Genomic DNA, 17,577 nt, shown 5'->3' on the forward strand with positions numbered 1-17,577 from the left:
AAGCACACAAGGCCTCATGCTCGGCAAGACAGTCAATGTTCCAGGGTGATATGGCCAGTTTACCCCGGCCGCTGGCTGGGGCACCTGGGCGCTGATGTTTGCTGCACGCGCCTGCACCCTTTTGCCGGCTGCTAGCCATCTCGAAGCCCCAGCCCAGGAAGCACAGAGCTGATGCTGCGATGCAGGCATACAGCTTTGGCTCCGGCGCACCACCGCCGCGGTCTGCTGGTGGCTGCCGCCCGCCACGCAGATTGGCGAGCAGCAAGCAGCCGTTCCGCAGTGTCCTCACCCGGCACCTCCCGCGGCTTTGCTAGATGTGCACCGTCGGATCCAGCTTTAGGATTTGGCCGCCCTGATATGCGCCGGGACGCCAGCTCGGTGGCCGTTCGCCGGTCGCGCTAGGGTCGGCCGGTGCGTAGTCGAAGAGTCGAGATGAGGGGTGTGCGGCAGCAGAGGCTGTGAAGCGGGCCGCGCCATGTGGCAGGTGAAGTGTAAGCACGGCTGCACAGAGACAGAGCGTTGGCTGTGGGCGTGGCAGACGGAGGCGCGCGCGCCGCATTTCTGGTTGTGACCGGAGCGGAGCTGCGTAAACACATGCCGAGCAGCTCTCGTTCCTGGGAGGCTGGGACTACCACAGTTTTTGGCCTCGAAAACGGGCTTTCCTGGATTTACCACCAGAATAGCTCACAGATATTTTTGAAGACGTAAACTGGTCCATCACGATGGATGGAACCAAAGCATCGAAATACGGGCTTTCCAGGATTTACCCTGGAAACAGAATATGCCAGGTATTTTTGAAGACGTAAACTGGTCCATCACGAAGGATGCAACCAAAGCATCTAGCAGGATGCATCAGTGGAAGCAGCTCTGCTGCTCTCCTGAACTCGGTTGATAAAAATTGTCAGGCATCAAACCAACAGAGATTAAAATCCAAGGTATTGATAATTACTCCACACCAGATCACAAGACATTCGATAAGGTGCAGCAAACAAGTGCAAAACTTCCGACAAAGTGCAAAAGACAGGTATGTAATCAACGGCCCCCAATAGCACTCAAACTTGCAAACAAGTGCTTTGCCTTAACGGCCGAACACCGCAGAGCACGAATAAAACCTCTGGAAGATAGTTTGTCATGTGCCAACCATAGTATATAAGGAAAAAGGAGCAATACTGTTATGTGCCAGATAACCTCTGGAAACACCACACTCAATTGCAAACTGAAGATAGTTTGTTATGGCCTTCAAATTAGGAGATAATGCCTTCGGTCAGTGATAGTGCGGCAAGCTGACTGGTTGGGGTGTTTGGGTTTTGCTGATGGGCCACATTGCGGAGAACATCCATCGCCTCAGCAACCTTGGACTTGAGAGCATCAGGGGACTCGAGCAGGTGGAGGACCTCAGTCTGATCCATCTCCAAAAGCATTCCAGTGACCTTTGCTGCTTGGTTTGGTTCCAGTTGCTCAACCAGTGGGTATAGGTTTTCACCAAGTATCTAGACGAAAAAAAAATGTTCATGATAAGAAAAAAAGAATTTACATTATAGGATTAAAGTATCAATGCAGTAGCTGTTAATGTTTTTAAACCTACAAAACAATCAGCAGAAGCAGAAAGGCTGCTGCGGTACTACACCACCATACAGATCCAAGTTAACTTGATTTTTTAAGGTCAAAAATTCAAAATGGATGATAAACCAATCAACTGAATACCAAGTGCTAGATACTATTGACTATGCAGTAGAAGTTGACACCAAACAGGGACATACCGTTCTTTGCTGCTCAGGATTAGCATTTGCAAGGGCAGAAGTCAAAGTCCCAATTTGGGCGGCCGGTGATAAGGCTGCATCTCTCACAGGGAAGCCTCCCATATCATATGCCTGGATCATACCTCCAGCAACCCCTGGCATCGCCGGAGCTTCAGGCATGTTGCGACCAGTTGGGTAACGATACATCCGTCCTCGCGGAAGAATCTGAGAATCATGACAATATACATCACTTCACTTTCACTTCCCCCCATGGAACAATAGCCAGAACTGTCCCATCCACCAGACAGCACAAAGGTGTAGATATCAGGCGAAAAAGGAAGCATGGTGGAAAATGAGCACAAAGGATTGGACCATAACCGGCCAACAATCTAAGTGAATCAAATTTCCTACCATGTTAACCATTTTCCACTGACAAAGTAGCATCCTAACCACCCAAAATCAGTATAACTGTGGAAATTTGATGGGAAAATACCTGCTGTTGAAATGGTGGCACAGGTTGCTGGCCCTGGGCTCCAGCTCCACGCCTCATACCTGGGCGTGGACCCTGTTGGCCCTGTTGGACAACCGGAACAAAATAATTTGGCATATGGGGGCCACCAGGCCTCATGCCTGGAACAAGCTGTTGCTGGAAACCAAATCCTGGCTGGAAGAAAGTGCAAATACCATCAATATCCATTTAGTTCAGCAGATTAGCTAACATAATTAAAATGCTTCATGCAACATGAACAGACAGGACTACCATTACAAACTGGTTGCTGAATGAAGAATAAGATTTGCAAATTGTTTCTTGCATCCAAACTAGGATTAATATAAAACAGGCCATAAAAGAGCCAGCATAGCACCACAACAACAACCAGAACATAAGATAGAGTAAAGCACTGATTACTACTTGCTGCCAACAACATATTGTCCGCATACAAGGAAAAAATAATGAACATTTGACACATGTTGCATTGTTGCTAACCAACTGAAGGTGAGAGGACCATTATGTGCAACAAGCTTCATATGCCCGTTTAAGCATATAGAATATGATCGAAATTGTTAATTGTTAGCCCAGGCTGCAAATACCAGTGCTGGTTGATCTTGACAAAAGTTACTGATTATCGTGTTAAATGACTTCTTTTAGGGGAATATTCTCGTTTTAAAGTCTGTAGAAAAGAAAAAAACTTCACCACCAGGTGAAAGACCATCCCCACAGGCCACAGCATTGCATTTTAAAAAAAAATGTAGATAGGGATTTAATCTGAGGGTAATGTTAAGATGAAAATAAAAGAAAAGAGTGTTCATGGTACCTGAGGGGGTATCATAGCTGGCGGCGCTTGTCCATAGAAGAGTTGCTGAGGAGCCATAGGAGGGTACATTGGAAGGCGCGGGGCTAGAGTGGGTGTCATTGGTACAGCAGGGCGCATCTGAGAAAACTGTGCCTGGGTAATATAGAATTTGTAAATGTCAGCAAAATAATATGATAGATAGTATGAAACTGCAACAATTTTGTAAATATTTTAAAATATTACGCAAGGAAAAGAATTTTCAAAAACAAGTCGTTTATCAATGAGTTTAGTACGAAAGAAGACATCATTATCAGAACAATAGGAGGCCAAAACCCAAAACCCTAAGCCATGCACACTAGTATGCTCCTTTAGACCAAACAAAATGTATAGATTCTGAACTCTACTTCAAAAAGTTCCAGAAGATATTTTAAGGTTGAAAAGAACTTTTTTCTGGAGATATTACATTTTGAAGTTAAAACAGATGAAGAACACCTATTATAATGAAAATAGAGGTGATTCTTTATAAGGTCAATATTTCTTTGGTGCTTCAACATTGTTCGAGATGACAAACAGTCAATCACTTCATACCTCTTCTTTCAATGAGAAGCTGTAAATAATTTTATGTACCAAATCTATAGTAAGCACTCATGTCTATTTTCAAATTTGATATTAGCACAACAAATTCAGCTGTTAGGACACTTACCTGCAACATCACTTTTCTATCTTCTTTACGCTGTGCAAATGCAACATACAATGGTTTTCCAGATATCATTTTGCCATTCATTTCAGTTAACTGTAAAGAAAAGAAAAACATGTCAACCACATGTGACATAAATAAAATAGATAATGCAAAATCCAGGATAAGTGAACTTACAGCCTGAGATGCTTCCTCACGAGTTGAGAAAGCAACAAATCCAGAGCCTTTGCTGAGACCATTTTGGTCACGCATCACCTATTTCACAAATATAGTTAATCAGCACATACCATCAAAAGACAGGTAAAAGAGAAAAGGGAAATAATGATGATTGCAAAACGTAAAAGTTGATCAAATCACCTTGTACGAAGTAATTTTGCCAAAGTTGGAGAACAACTCACGAAGTTGATCATCTCCAATGCTATCATCCAAGTTCTTGAGGTACAAGTTCAGTCCTTGATATTTGTCAGCAGCATCTTTCAAGCTTTGCTCAAACCTCCTTTTTAGTTCCATCTCTCTTTCTGACTTCTTCTGAGCTCTTCCAACATACCACTCATTGTCATTTATCTTCTTACCATTAAGTTCCTGAACAGCACGGGAAGCAGCATCTGGATTCTCAAAATTGATGAAACCAAAGCACCTTGATTTACCATCCATGCCAATCATTACAACAGCACTTGTAATACTCCCATATTCACCAAAGATTTTGAGTAAATCTTCCTTTGTGGTAGACTCAGACAAATTTTTCACAAAGACATTGTTAAATTTTGTCTTGTCAAAAGAATGATCTCTTTCTTGCTTGCGAAGAAAAGGTCCAACAAAAACAGGCTTATCATTTATAAGCATCCCGTTTAGACTTTTTATAGCATTCTGTGCAGCTTCTTCTTTTTCATACTGAACAAAACCAAAGCCTTTGGATTGGCCTGCTTCATCCATGGCTACCTTACATGAGAGAATGGTACCAAATGAAGAAAAGGTCTCATGAAGGGTTTTATTGTCTATTGTCTTGTCAAGATTCTGGAGAAAAGACAAAATAATAAGTCATTAACCAAGCTGATTATTCTTGGAATGACAATGTTAACTACAGAAACTGCCAGATAATCAAGTACCTTTATGAAAATGTTAGCAGATCCACTCCTACGGCTGCTTGGGTCACGGTTTGAATACATCACCCTGATAGGCTTGTTGTTAAGAAGAGCGAAGTTCAGCACTTCCAATGCTCTTGCAGCTGTTAAAATGGAATAGTTAATCAGCCATGGCAAGCCTTTTTGACACTAAGATAAGAAGTACTAATAGGCAAATTACAATAGTAAATAACACAAACAAGCTTTATGGTGTATGATACAGTGAGGTAAGACACCGGAACTAAACAGTAACTCCTCTGTAAACCATATATTTAGTGAAGTTAACCCATTGTCTTCCTTTAGGCCCATTTTCCACTATGCACCTTATACTCTTTTAAGGGCTTTGGATAGCATTGTTGAATTTGAACTAAACCCTCAGAATTTCATGAGTGTTCCTCATCTTATCTAAGGTTAGGGACGTAGCCAGGTTAACTTTAGGGCGTGTTCATTTCCTGAATAGTTTTGCCTATCCTCAACCACATGAGCGAGCCTCGCCTTGCCAACCCAGGAAAGCCAAAATCACTATCCCACGGTGGCAAGCAAAAAGTTCACCAGCACAGAACCCAAGGACAGCTTGCCTGGAACCAACGCGCACTTCCACAGGATTTCTAGCCGGGCAAGGCGAGGCCAAAGCTCAACCAAGAACCAAACATGCCCCTAGGTATTTGATTAGGGCTGTTACATTCCTATTATGTCAATGTAATCTAACATCAGTTAAGAAAACACCTGAAGGCCAGCTGTATAGAACAATAAATTACATCAGATTAGAAACAACAACAACAAAGCCTTTAAGTTCCAAACAAGTTGGGGTAGGCTAGAGTTGAAACCCAGCAGAAGCCATCAAGGTTCAGGCACGTGAATAGCTGTTTTCCAAGCACTCCTATCTAAGGCTAAGTCTTTGGGTATATTCCATCCTTTCAAGTCTCCTTTTATTGCCTCTACCCAAGTCAACTTCGGTCTTCCTCTGCCTCTCTTCACGTTACTATCCTGGCTTAGGATTCCACTACACACCGGTGCCTCTGGAGGTCTCTGTTGGACATGTCCAAACCATCTCAACCGGTGTTGGACAAGCTTTTCTTCAATTGGTGCTACCCCTAATCTATCACTTATATCATCGTTCCGAACTCGATCCCTTCTTGTATGACCGCAAATCCAACACAACATACGCATTTCCGCGACACTTATCTGTTGAACTTCGGTCTTCCTCTGCCTCTCTTCACGTTACATCAGATTAGAAAGGTATATTTTTTCCAGCATACATACCCAGGTCCATAATTACCTTATAAACACAGCAAACAAAACTTGGAAGAAAATTTTAAGCAAGGCTGTCTTAAACCCCATAGTCCATGAGTATACCATCACAAGGCTCTAGGATATAAAAAAGGGCCAGCTGCCCATATCCACTCCTTGTATCAAAACAAAGGAATCTAGGTGACAAAATCATCCTTAAGGATATACCCAAAATAATAAATCCCAGGGACATTGCACCAGGCAAGACATCCACTTCTGATAGAATGAACCATTCCACATTACCAAAATTAACAAACACAATCAATCCACCACCTACCAAGTACCAACTGAGGGAATCACTTGTAACATGCAGTTTACAGATGCCATCGGAATTATCGTGTCATATGAAACCCAAACCTAGCCCAATCTGATCAGGCCCCAATCCAACGACGCCCACATGCCGACGAATCCTCCCACCCTGAATCGACAAGATAGAAAGGAAGCCCCAGGAGGAGATCGCAACCATACCATCCAAGGGGTTGCTGAAGTTGACGTAGGCGTATCCGAGCGAGCGGCGCGAGGTGACGTCCCTGCAGACGCGCACCGACACCACCTGCCCGGCCTGGCTGAAGAGCTCGTACAGCTGCGAGTCCGAGACGGAGCCCTCCAGGTCGCCCACGTAGAGCGACGTGGTCGGGAGCGGCTGCGCCACGCCGACCGCTCCCGGCGACACCACCGCGGGGACAGCTCCCGGGCTCCCATTCGGCACCACCGCCGCCGCCACTTGCGCCGCCATCGCCTCGACCAGAAATTTTTTTCAGATTTTTTTTTCGAAACTAAACCCTAGCAATCGGATTGGTAAGTCGCTCGATACTGGTAGATCTCGCGGATTTGGGGATTTCTAATTTTTTGGTAGTTTTTTGGTTGCGGGATACAGAGGCCGCAGGCGGAGAGCACGCGTGGGGGGACGACTCTCTCAAACGAGAGGGCGAGGCGACGGGGGTGGGGAGGTGGTTATAGGAGGAGAGAGAGGAGACGGAGCGGCGCCCGCGCGGCCGCGCCTAGGGTTTGCTCGCGCCAGTCACAGTGGGCTCGGCGCTCGTGCACCAGCTGGCGCCAGCACTGGCGTCTGGTCTGGTTGGTTGGTCCGTTGGGGCTTGGTGTGGCTTGGTGCTCCAGGACTAGGTCCGCCCGGTGCACCGGCTACGCGCGGGGACTCCGATGTGGCGGTGCCGTGCTGCGCTCTGTGCCTGTCTGCGCTCGTAGCACGCGTGGTACCTTGCTTTGCTTGGCCTTTCCGCGTTCGGGGCCTCTGGGCGATTGGATTCGAGTTGGCACGAATTTGCTTGGGGAACGAGCCGTGCCTACTGGACCGAGGACTCTACACTGGTCTTGCGTCGGATTGAATCTTGACTAAAATTTTATTTGGGCCGGGCTGACCGGACGGCACCAGACCACATCTGCGTATCGTCCCTGGACACTACAAAAAAAAATCTCGGCCTATTCGACTGGCGTTTTTGCAGCCGCAGCTACCGCCCCTTGCTTCGCCTCTCTCACGAGTCACGTGTTACTGCAGCCAGCCACAACAGCTGATAACACCAGCCGGAGCTAGTTGGGTGGCTAAGGCTCGATAACTGGCCAGCTCGGCTCGTTTCGGCTCTGCTCCTTCTGGCTTGTTTCGGCTCTGTTCGTTCTGGCTCGTTAAGATAATGAACCGAGCTCGGCTCGGTTCGTTATCTTAACGAGTCAGAAAGCCAGCTTGGCTCAGCTCGTTAAAAGCTCGAGCTGGCTCGTTAAGCTCGCGAGTTAGGTATAAAAAAATACACAAAATATAATATTTGCATTTATCTAAAGTTTGATAATAATAATAATAATAATAATAATAATAATAATAATAATAATAATAATAATAATACAAAAAATACATCTACCAACCTTAAATCGAATAAAAAATTTAATATGTGCTAATATATATACAAGTATAATAAAATACTATAGTATTCATGCATCTAACAGCCTTAAATGATATTTTTTTTCTAGAAGTTTGGCTCGTTTAGCTCGCGAGTGGCTCGCGAGCTGGCTCGAGTTAGCTCGTTATAGCTAACGAGCTAAAATCTTGGCTCGGCTTGACTCGGCTCGTTATCATAACGAGCCGAGCATAACGAGCCGAGCCGGATCGAGACAGCCACGAGCCGAGCGAGCTAACGAGCTTCAAGTTTTTCGTCCAGCCTTATGGGTGGCTAACCCTAACTAGGCTCTAGAGTGTCAACTTTGTGTTGTTTGCCTGTCTGTTTGAGGCTGAAGCCAGGCTCTAGAAAGCCACCCACCCCTTGTCAGGCTCCTGAAAAACGCATAATGCAATCTTCTTTTGGAGACAGGCTTGGCTTGCACGGCTGTCCATTCTCCTCACCTCCTGTCTCACCCGCGCGCTCACCCTCACCCGCAATGGAACCAGTGCTGGTGGCCGTGATCCCCTCTACCTGCGGCGGTGCGCACCCACAGCTCCCGAGCGGCGGCGGCCCCTCCTGCTCTGCTCGTGGTTCGTGCACGCCCAGCAATGGCGCTCCGGTCGTTGCTTCACCTCCCCACCCGAACCCTCCACCGCCTCTCTCTTCCCCATCCATTGCGTCCACCAGCCGCTGCGTCGCCGCTTCAGCCATCCTCCTGCTCACCACGGCCGCTTCTGCCCCGCCCTCGGGCTCACACCGCCCATGTGCCTTGCCCACGCCGAGCCCGAGGGCGAGGACATCGACGAGACCCGCGTCGTCCGCTTGTTCCAGGTACGGGTACCACCCCCATTCCCACCGCCACGGAGCCCTACCTAACGCGGAAGCAACTGGCGCCCATGAGGGACCACTCACCTCTAAATCAAGAATGGCGTTAGTTGCCGGAGTCTGGACAGGATGGAGGGATGTCCTCGCGGGGCTGCTTACCGTGCTCGTTGGATGCTCGTCGTGCACCCATTCAAGAGGTGCCCACAAGATGTTCAATCAAATTCCTCAAAAAGGGATAAACTTACCGATTTAGAAAAAATGTGAGTGTATCAAAATAAATCAAGCAACCAAATACACCTTTGGGCTAGCCAGGCTAATATAGCATATACAACCAAACAATGGAAAAAGTCTACATAACCCCACCAACTATTTAGATGGACTACTTCACCCCAAAACTATAAAACCGGATTTTCTACCCTCTAAACTTTCCAAAACCGATCAAATAACCCTCTCTAACAGTTTTGGACGGTGGTTTTGTATTTTTATTTTTTATTTATTTTCGTTGAATCTTTGAAAAATCATAGTAAATAAAAAAAATCATAAAATCAAAATTTCAATTTTATTGGACTCCACATGATTAGATCTACACAGTGAACGTATAATGTGGTACTCTTTAGTAAAAAGTTTTTGTTGTAACTTTAGATCTATGCTTTTCTGTAATTAATTAGAATAATTTATAGTTGCAGCTTCTATGATCTAATTGTGGTGAAATTTTTATGGTGGGCTCATTATTGTATGCTTGAATTCTAGTAAAAATTTTATACTCATTGGATCATGTATAACTTAGTTATAGATAAAGCATAGATTTAACAAGCATAAACCTAAATAAATCTATAACTAAGTTATACATGATCCAATGAGTATGAAATTTTTACTATAGTTCAAGCATATAATAATTAGTCCACCATAAAAAATTCACCACAATTAGACCATAGAAGCTACAACTATGAATTATTTTAATTAATTATAGAAAAACATAGATCTAAAGTTACAGCAAAAATTTTATACTAAAGAATATCATATTATATGTTTACTATGTAGATTTACTCATGTAGAGTCCAACCAAATTAGAATTACTAGTTTATGATTTTTCTGTGATTTACAATGATTTTTCAAAGATTTAGCGAAAATAAATAAATAAAAAAGACAAAACCACCGTCACTGTAGTAAAACCACTGTCCAAAATCGTTTGGGGTTATTGAACTGGTTTTGGAAAGTACAGGAGTAAAAAATCCAGTTTTATAGTTTGGGGGTGAAGTAGTCCGTCTTAAATAGTTGAGGAGTCACGTAGACTTTTCCCACCAAACAAACAAGAGGTGGCTTGGTGGGAGCAAGCTAAAGCTGCCCAAACTAGGATTCTAACCGGACTCAAAGTTGGCCACGAAACCAAACACATCATTCTCCCCGTATTCATCGTTCATTTTAGGCTTACAGGAGTCAAAGTCATTTTTTGCTACAATTACTCAACAATGTTCAATAGTGCACAAGGAGCCAAAGCAAGCTAGAGCCTACTGAAGCCAAAATAAATGAGACCAAAGTCCTGTTTGGTAGAGCCTCTATCTGATTCTGATTATCTCAGGAAGCTGATTCTCTGAGAGAAGTGATTCTGTGACTGAAAGTGATTCTCTTTGATTCATTAGCGTAAACTCTTGAAATCATGATGGAGAATCACTTCATAGAATCAAGAGAAGCTACTTTTCAGCTCTCAGCCTCCTAGTTCATTTTAGAAAATCACTTCACAGAATCAATAGAGAATTACTTATGTCTGTGTTTTGGACCGGCGGGCCCTCAATCGGCTAGTGAAAGTGTACTGTATGCCTCTAATTCCGGATGGTGATGCAAAGAGACACAAGGTTTATACTGGTTCAGGCAATAGGTGCTCTACGTCCACTCTGAGAGAACGATCTTGTATTCCTTGCACCGAGATGCTTGTAGTAGGGGTTTACAAGCAGGGCGAGAGAGGGAGCTAGTCCTATGTCTCTGCGTGGAGCGGCGTGAATTGCTTAAGATGTTGATCTCTTGCAATGCGGAGGAGTGTGAGTTATAGAGCATTGTGTGTTGCTCGTCCGTGTGTGTCTGTCTGAGTCTACGTCCGTCTGTGCGTGCGTGTTTAGAAATGGCCCCGGTCACTCCCTTTTATAATTGAAGGGAGGCACAGGGGCGGTACATGCATTCGCTATGTGGCGGTTCGTGAGCAGTGGCGGCGTGTCCGGGCCCTGTAGCTCGTCACTGTGGCGGCATGGTCGGCGGAGCGGTCCTGTCCTCGGCGTAGTGGAGCGACGCGCCGGTCATGCTCGATCCTGTGCGACGTGGGAGCTCCTGTGATGGCTTGACGCAGGGCATGGCACATACTATGGACGATGTGCCGGTCGCTGCATATTGATAGCGTAGAGAGCCGAGGCCCAGTCAGTGTAGAGGCCAAACTATTGCGGGGGGGGGGGGCTCGGTGGGCGCGAGTCCCGAGGCTAGGGGTGCAGAAGCGAGTAGCCGAGGCTCAGAGGGAGCAGTTGGTCTTGTACGCTGATTCCGAGGCTACAGGGACCCAGACTTGACTCTCCACGCCGCGCTGTCCTTGGAGTAGGTGGGGTTAGGCAGCATAGTGCCGAATGGGTGTCAGTCGTGGGCACAGTGCCAAGCACAGCGGCCGATAACCCATGCCTCATCCTGTCCCAGACAGCATGGCATTGATGCAACTCCCATCTCGTCGGTCGCTCTGCTGTGTCGAGCCGTCATTCGGCTGACGTCGCGGGAGTGGTTGGTCGTGTTAGTTGGATGTGACGTCCTGGTCGAGGCAGCGGTGATGGGGTAGCTGCCGAGCCAGCCTTAAGCGAGGCGGAGAATTGGTACCTCGTCCGAGGCCTTACATGTGGGGTCTCAAGCGAGGCAGAGAATCGGTACCTCATTCGAGGCCTTTCGTGCGGGACCTCAAGCGAGGTGAAGAATCGGCACTTGTCCGAGGCCTTACGGGCAGGGCCTCGAGCGAGGCAGAGAATCGGTACCCTCGTCCGAGGCCTTACGGGCGGGGCCTCGGACAAGTTGGAGAATCGACACCTCGTCCGAGGCCTTACGGACGGGGCCTCGAGTGAGGCGGAGAATCGGTACCTCGTCCGAGGCCTTACGTGCGGGGCCTCGGGCGAGTCGGAGAATCGGCACCTCGTCCGAGGCCTCATGGTCTCATTTTGGGCCAAGCCCGCCTTGGGTGAGGCGGGATACTGTTCGAGATGGGCCGGGCGGTCCAGCTGAGCCTCGGATAAGGTGGGGGTTAGCCGGTAGTTGTCCCTTGGCTTTGATTTTTACAGGGTCTTAAGCGATTTTTTTGGTTCTTGCTTAGGGGGGCCCTTTTTATGGTACCCGACAGTAGCCCCCGAGCCTCAGGGAGAGTGTGAGCGCTCTTCCTAAGGTTTTGACGAGACTTGGCTCGCGACAGCTTCTGGTGGGATGGTATTTCGTACTCGAGGCCTCGGTGGGTGCGTGCGAGCGCACCCACCGGGTGTAGCCCCTGAGGCCCTAGAGAAGTGGATTTATTCCTCTAGGGGCTTTTCACATGTTGAGCGAGGGGTTTTATCACATTTGCCAAACCCCTGATTGCGAGTTTGGGTCGCTGGGTCTCGGCTTGGTTGCAGGAAGAGCCCCCAAGCCTCTGCGCAGAGGAAGAGGACGATCAGGAGTTTCCCTATCTTTTTTGTGTGGCCCTTGTGTATCCTTTTCGTTCGGAAGGAGTGGTGGAGTATGCCAGGCTACCATCGGTGGGCACGAGCAGTGACACCTTCGGTGAGCTATTATCGAGTAAGTCCAAGTGGAGGCCCATGCCTCATTCGATAGGGGTCGGCTGATGGTCCAGAGATGCACTCTAAAAGTACTAGAGGGCTTCTGTAGTGGGTCTCAGGGCCATTCGATTGGCCCCAGGGGCTCGGTGCCTCCCTATGGTGGGATCCCATTCAGAGACCTCCCTGGTGGTCTCGGACATAACTTAGGGCATCTCGAGCAATCACTTGCTCGGGCCTTGGCCATGTACAGGCTTGCCCATAGTCATCCCTAACTCTGTTTGTCCTGTGGCGGCTGCCGAGACCCTCGGGGGCCCAGCCTTCGAACCCCTGGACCATAACGGGCTCGGTGCCCTTTTTCGCGTTTGCCGAGCCTCCGAGTGAGAGTTCGGGTTGCTGGGCCTCGGCGTGTATGCAGGAAGGGCCCCCGAGCCTCTGCATGGAGCAAGAGGGTGATCAGGAGTTTCCCTATCTTTTTTGTACGACCCTCGTGCATCCTTTTCGTTCAGAAGGAGGGGTGGAGTATGCCAGGCTACCCTCGGTGGGCGCGAGCAGTGACACCTCTGGTGAGCTGTTATCGGGTAAGTCCAAGTAGAGGCCCATGCCCCATTCGATAGGGGTCGGCTGGTGGTCTAGAGACATACTCCAAAAGTACCAGAGGGCTTCTCTAGTGGGTCCCAAGGCCATTCGTTTGGCCTCGGGGGCTCGGTGCCTCCCTATGGTGGGATCCCATTCAGAGACCTCCCTGCTGGTCTCAAACACGACTTAGGGCATCCCAAGCAATCGCTTGCTTAGGCCTTGGCCATGTATGGGCTTGCCCATAGTCATCCCTAACTCTGTTGTCCTAGGGCGGCTGTCGAGACCCTCAGAGGCCCAGCCTTCGAACCCCTGGACCGTAATGGGCTCGATGCCTAGTTCCTTAGTCTAAAAGGAATCGGGTGGGGGATATTCCCCTCCCATCGGCTAACAACGGCGGGCATGCCTTTTGAGGCGGTTTCTCGGGGAGACGGAATGGCGCCTGCCGTCGCTATGGTCGGATGCGACGCGATGTCTGTGAATGGGACGTTACTGTGCATGCACGGTTAATAAGGAAAAGGTGGATGCATGGGCGGTTTAATTAGATCCGGATTAACTACACCAGATCTGAGGGAAACTTCCCCGGTTTTGTCATCCGTCTGTTTCGCCCCCTTCCCTCATAAATATGTGATGAGCCTCGCCCCTCCCCTCGTCACCCTGCCTTCATACGTTTGACCTCTCTGCCCTCGAGTGGTTGCTAAGATCAGAGTGCGCCAGGGAGAAGAAGGGAGAAGGAGGAGGAAGAGAGAGAGAGAGAGAGCTCGCCTTACCACCGTAGCCACCTTCTCCACCGCATCCATGGCCAGCAGCGCTGTTGTCATCTAGGCGGGCCCTTAGGGTCAGTCTGACGTGTCCGCGGCGATGCTGTAGTCGCTTGTCGATAATGGCCTCCTCCGCCCGGTTACCGCCCCTAACAGACCAGAGTGAATCGCTCCGGGGGGCGAGCCGAAGCCTAGGCCACGCGATGGCTACATCGTGAGCTTCGTGGCCTTCCACGAGCGTGGTCTCGGCCTGCTGGTGGACCAGTTCATACGGGCGCTCCCACACTACTACGACGTGGAGCTCCACAACTTCAACCCCAACTCCATCGCGCAGGCAGCCATCTTCGTCGCCGTCTGCGAGGGGTACCTGGGCATTGCCCCCCACTAGGAGATGTGGCTCCACCTCTTTTGGGCAGGGCTGACCATTAAGCCGACGAGCACGGCGGGCACGTGGAAGGCGTGAGGGCTAGCGGCTGCACTCTCCAAGTGCGCCAAGACCGGCAGCTCCTCTACATCCTGGCCTAGCTCATGTCGTCCAACCATCGCTGGTACAATAGCTGGTTCTACCTCTGTAATGACAATGGCGGACTTCCCCCCTATACCAGACGGGTTGTGGAGAGCCAGCCGGAGAAGTGGAGGTATGGTGTCTCAACGGTCGATTAGCCCAAGCTGTGGCCGCTCTTAGAGGCGCTGGAGAGGATGCGTAGCCATGGCCTTACGACGGCTATGGTCGTGGCGGCCTTCCACCACCAGAGGGTGCTGCTGCTGATGGCTCAGCGGCAATGCCTGTTCGAGATGACACCGGACGAGCCGATCGATGGCGTCCGGTTGTCTTCCGTCGCCCTCTCTAACAAGGAGATTCTACGTCGGGTGAGAGAGACGATGGAGGGGAGGCTGAGGAGCAGTGGTATGTCCCTGTTCCCAATGCGCCCATTGTGGGGGTACATCTCTATGGTGAGTCATGCGCCACTGCTGCCCTCGAGGCCTCCTTGCTCCTTGCATTTTCCTGTTCCCTTATTTGTGTTCACCGTTCCTGCAGGGGATGAGGGATGTGCGAGCCTCCCCGTCACCCGTTCCTGAGGACGCAGAGTGGCGGGCGGTGAACAGGGCGCATGCCGAGGCATAGAAGAAGTGAAAGGATGCTGAGGAGGCAAGGCGCAAGAGGAAGAACCTTGAGCGCGAGGAGCTAGAGAAACGTCGGCGACAGCAGAGGCACGACAGTCTCCCGGTGGAGCCATCTCCGTCACCGTCACCGTCGATGGATTCTTCGGGCGGTGATGACGAGAGCGAGGCGGGGCAGGGTTACTTAGACCATCTCCCTGACATCAGGGGGACTGTGCCTAGGGCATCGATGTGCGGCCCAGCGTCTCCAGGAGGAGAAGGAGAGGATGCCTCAGGGCTAGCGATCGCCCACCCTAGGGCCGAGGCCGACGTGCCCAAGGCACGGGCATTAGGGAAGCGCGCCGTCAGCCTGGTGGGCTCAATGGCAGAGGTGGAGCAGGCAGTGGCTGGGGCGACGCAACCACCTTCGCCGAGGGTCGAGGGGGCGTCGGAGTCCGGCGAGGGCCGGCCGGCACCGGCGAACACAGAGGTCGTGCCCCCACCACCACCACTGTCATTGTAGAAGACGAGGGACGTAGTGCAAAAGCGGTTGTGTCCCTGTTCAAGGTAAGTGTTTTATCAGTGGAGTTTGCAGCATCTCTCGCTCGTCCCTTGGTCGTATGCTGACCTTATGAGTGCTTTGCCTTCAGCTGGAAGCATCAGGCGGAAGCGCCTGCCCTGGCACCACGTAAGGCACTCAAGGTGAGCACCAGCTCCACCGCCCAATGGGTGATGGAGGCACAAGCCACCATACAGCGTGGCACGGCCTTGGCCAAGGCCGCCCTGAAGGAGCCGGACGCCCAAGGAGAGGCTACCGAGGCAGCCACACAGCGAGCGGGGGATGAGGCGCCTATGTCCCTCGAGGCCGAGGCTCACAAGTTAGATAGGGCCGAGGCGCCCTTAGTTGCTAAGGCCACCGAGGGCGAGGCTAAGGTCCCTAAGACCTCTGAGGCTGAGGTGACAGAGGTCGGGGCGTCTAGGACCACCGAGGCCGAGTTAGCGGAGGCCGGAGCTCTCGAGACCACTGAGGCCGAGGTGGGGGAGGCCGACGTGGGCGCGGTGGAGCTAGTGGCCCAGGAAGCAGAGACGGAGGTGGGGCAAGCTTCAGTACCGCCCCCGGTCCAAGACCCGCCACCATTGCAGGAGAGCGCCCAGGAAGTGGAGGTCCATTCGATCTCCTCCGACGATACTTCCTAGGGGAGGGAGGTGGCAGATGCCGAGGCGGCCAGCACTACGGAGCAGCCAGCTCTGACTTCTGGCGAGAGAAGCTCAGCCCTCATGCGGGTACAACCCGAGCCCCGTGGGTGGGATCACCCGCATGTCTTATGGTGGAGCCAGGACAACCCTGAGGGGGAGCCTCTATTTGCCCTTGAGGACGCTACCGAGGGGGGCGTTGGGGCTCCTTCGAGCAATTTTGTCAGCTGGCGGAGCGGTCGCTGCGGACAGCGATGTCCATCATGGCTGATGATCTGCCCAGGTTTGCCTAGGTGCGTGCCTTCTTTTCTTGTGCGGTGTCGTCTTTTTCCCAAGTTTTCTCACAGTGCTTGACGTTCGTTCTGCCTATCCAGGAGCTTGAGGCCTGGTCCCTCGAGAAGTTGTTGTTCCTTCAGCGGGAGAGGGACGTCTGGGACCAGCTCCAGCGACAGAAGGACTTGCTTGCCTATGCCAACGAGCTTCTATCGGCGCAGAGCACGGAGGTGGAGGACCTTCACCTTCGTTGTGCTGATATGACGGCCGAGGCAGTCATGGCTCGGGAGTAGGCTGCCCCTTTGGCAGCGTGGATCAAGGAGCTGGAGGAGGAGTTGACCTAGGTGGCCGGCGAGCGGGACGCCTTCAGGTCCTAGGCCGCATAATTGGAGGCCTCTGCCAAGGCCGCCGCCGGGCAGCTAGGGGCAGATTAGGGCATGCACCTGCTAACAAAAGGTGCCCTGGCGGAGGCCCTCAAGGTGGCCGAGGCCTCTCGGGTCAAGGCCTTGGCCTAGAAGGAAAAGGCCGAGGGTGAGTCATGTTGAACCACGCCCCTTGTTTTATTTGCTTTTCTTGCATTCAACCCCTAACTCCCCAATGTGACGCAGAGCTAGAGAGGGAGGCTTCTAGGGCAGCCAAGGCCTCTCAGGTCGAGGTCCAAAGCTAAAAAGAGAAAGCCAAGGGTGAGTCTAGTAGGCATGCGCCCCTGTTCGGCTTATTTCCTTTTGTGCTTAACCCCATCCTGCTTGTCTTGGCGCAGGGTTGGAGAAGGAGGTCTCTTGGGCAGCTAAGGCCTCCGTTGAAGTGCAGGCGGTGCTCGAGGTCGAGATCGAGGAGCACAACACGCTGCAGAGCGCCGCCCGTACCACCTGCGAGGCCCTAGAGGTTGAGGGGGTCGAGTCGGATAGCTCCCTTGGGAGCCGCTTGATCACGTTGAGCGGCCAAGTGCGCGAGTGACTCTGGGGGGCGCTGCACATGGGCATCAAGCGCACCCTAGCTGTTGTCTCCTCACACTATGCCAACATCGACCTTGAGGCCATCAGCGATGGCTACGT

General features: G+C 50.6%; 2 protein-coding genes across 2 annotated transcripts; one reads left to right on the forward strand and one right to left on the reverse strand.

The window, feature by feature from the left end:
• Positions 1-904: 904 nt before the first annotated feature.
• Positions 905-7,109, reverse strand: LOC136496491 (polyadenylate-binding protein 2-like). Its single transcript, XM_066492191.1, has 9 exons — positions 6,608-7,109; positions 4,835-4,953; positions 4,086-4,742; positions 3,906-3,983; positions 3,735-3,824; positions 3,053-3,184; positions 2,233-2,403; positions 1,761-1,964; positions 905-1,490 (listed from the first exon to the last, which is right to left on the reverse strand). Exons 1-9 carry the CDS (start codon positions 6,873-6,875, stop codon positions 1,245-1,247), a joined length of 1,965 nt encoding a protein of 654 aa, XP_066348288.1. The 5' UTR covers positions 6,876-7,109; the 3' UTR covers positions 905-1,244.
• Positions 7,110-15,305: 8,196 nt separating this feature from the next.
• Positions 15,306-17,479, forward strand: LOC136495929 (uncharacterized). Its single transcript, XM_066491710.1, has 4 exons — positions 15,306-15,574; positions 15,706-16,219; positions 16,624-16,771; positions 17,283-17,479. The coding sequence occupies exons 1-4, from the start codon at positions 15,306-15,308 to the stop codon at positions 17,477-17,479; spliced, it is 1,128 nt and encodes a 375-aa protein (XP_066347807.1).
• Positions 17,480-17,577: the final 98 nt, after the last annotated feature.

This window comes from Miscanthus floridulus, chromosome 12, assembly GCF_019320115.1.
Source record: "Miscanthus floridulus cultivar M001 chromosome 12, ASM1932011v1, whole genome shotgun sequence".
Lineage (NCBI taxonomy): Eukaryota > Viridiplantae > Streptophyta > Magnoliopsida > Poales > Poaceae > Miscanthus > Miscanthus floridulus.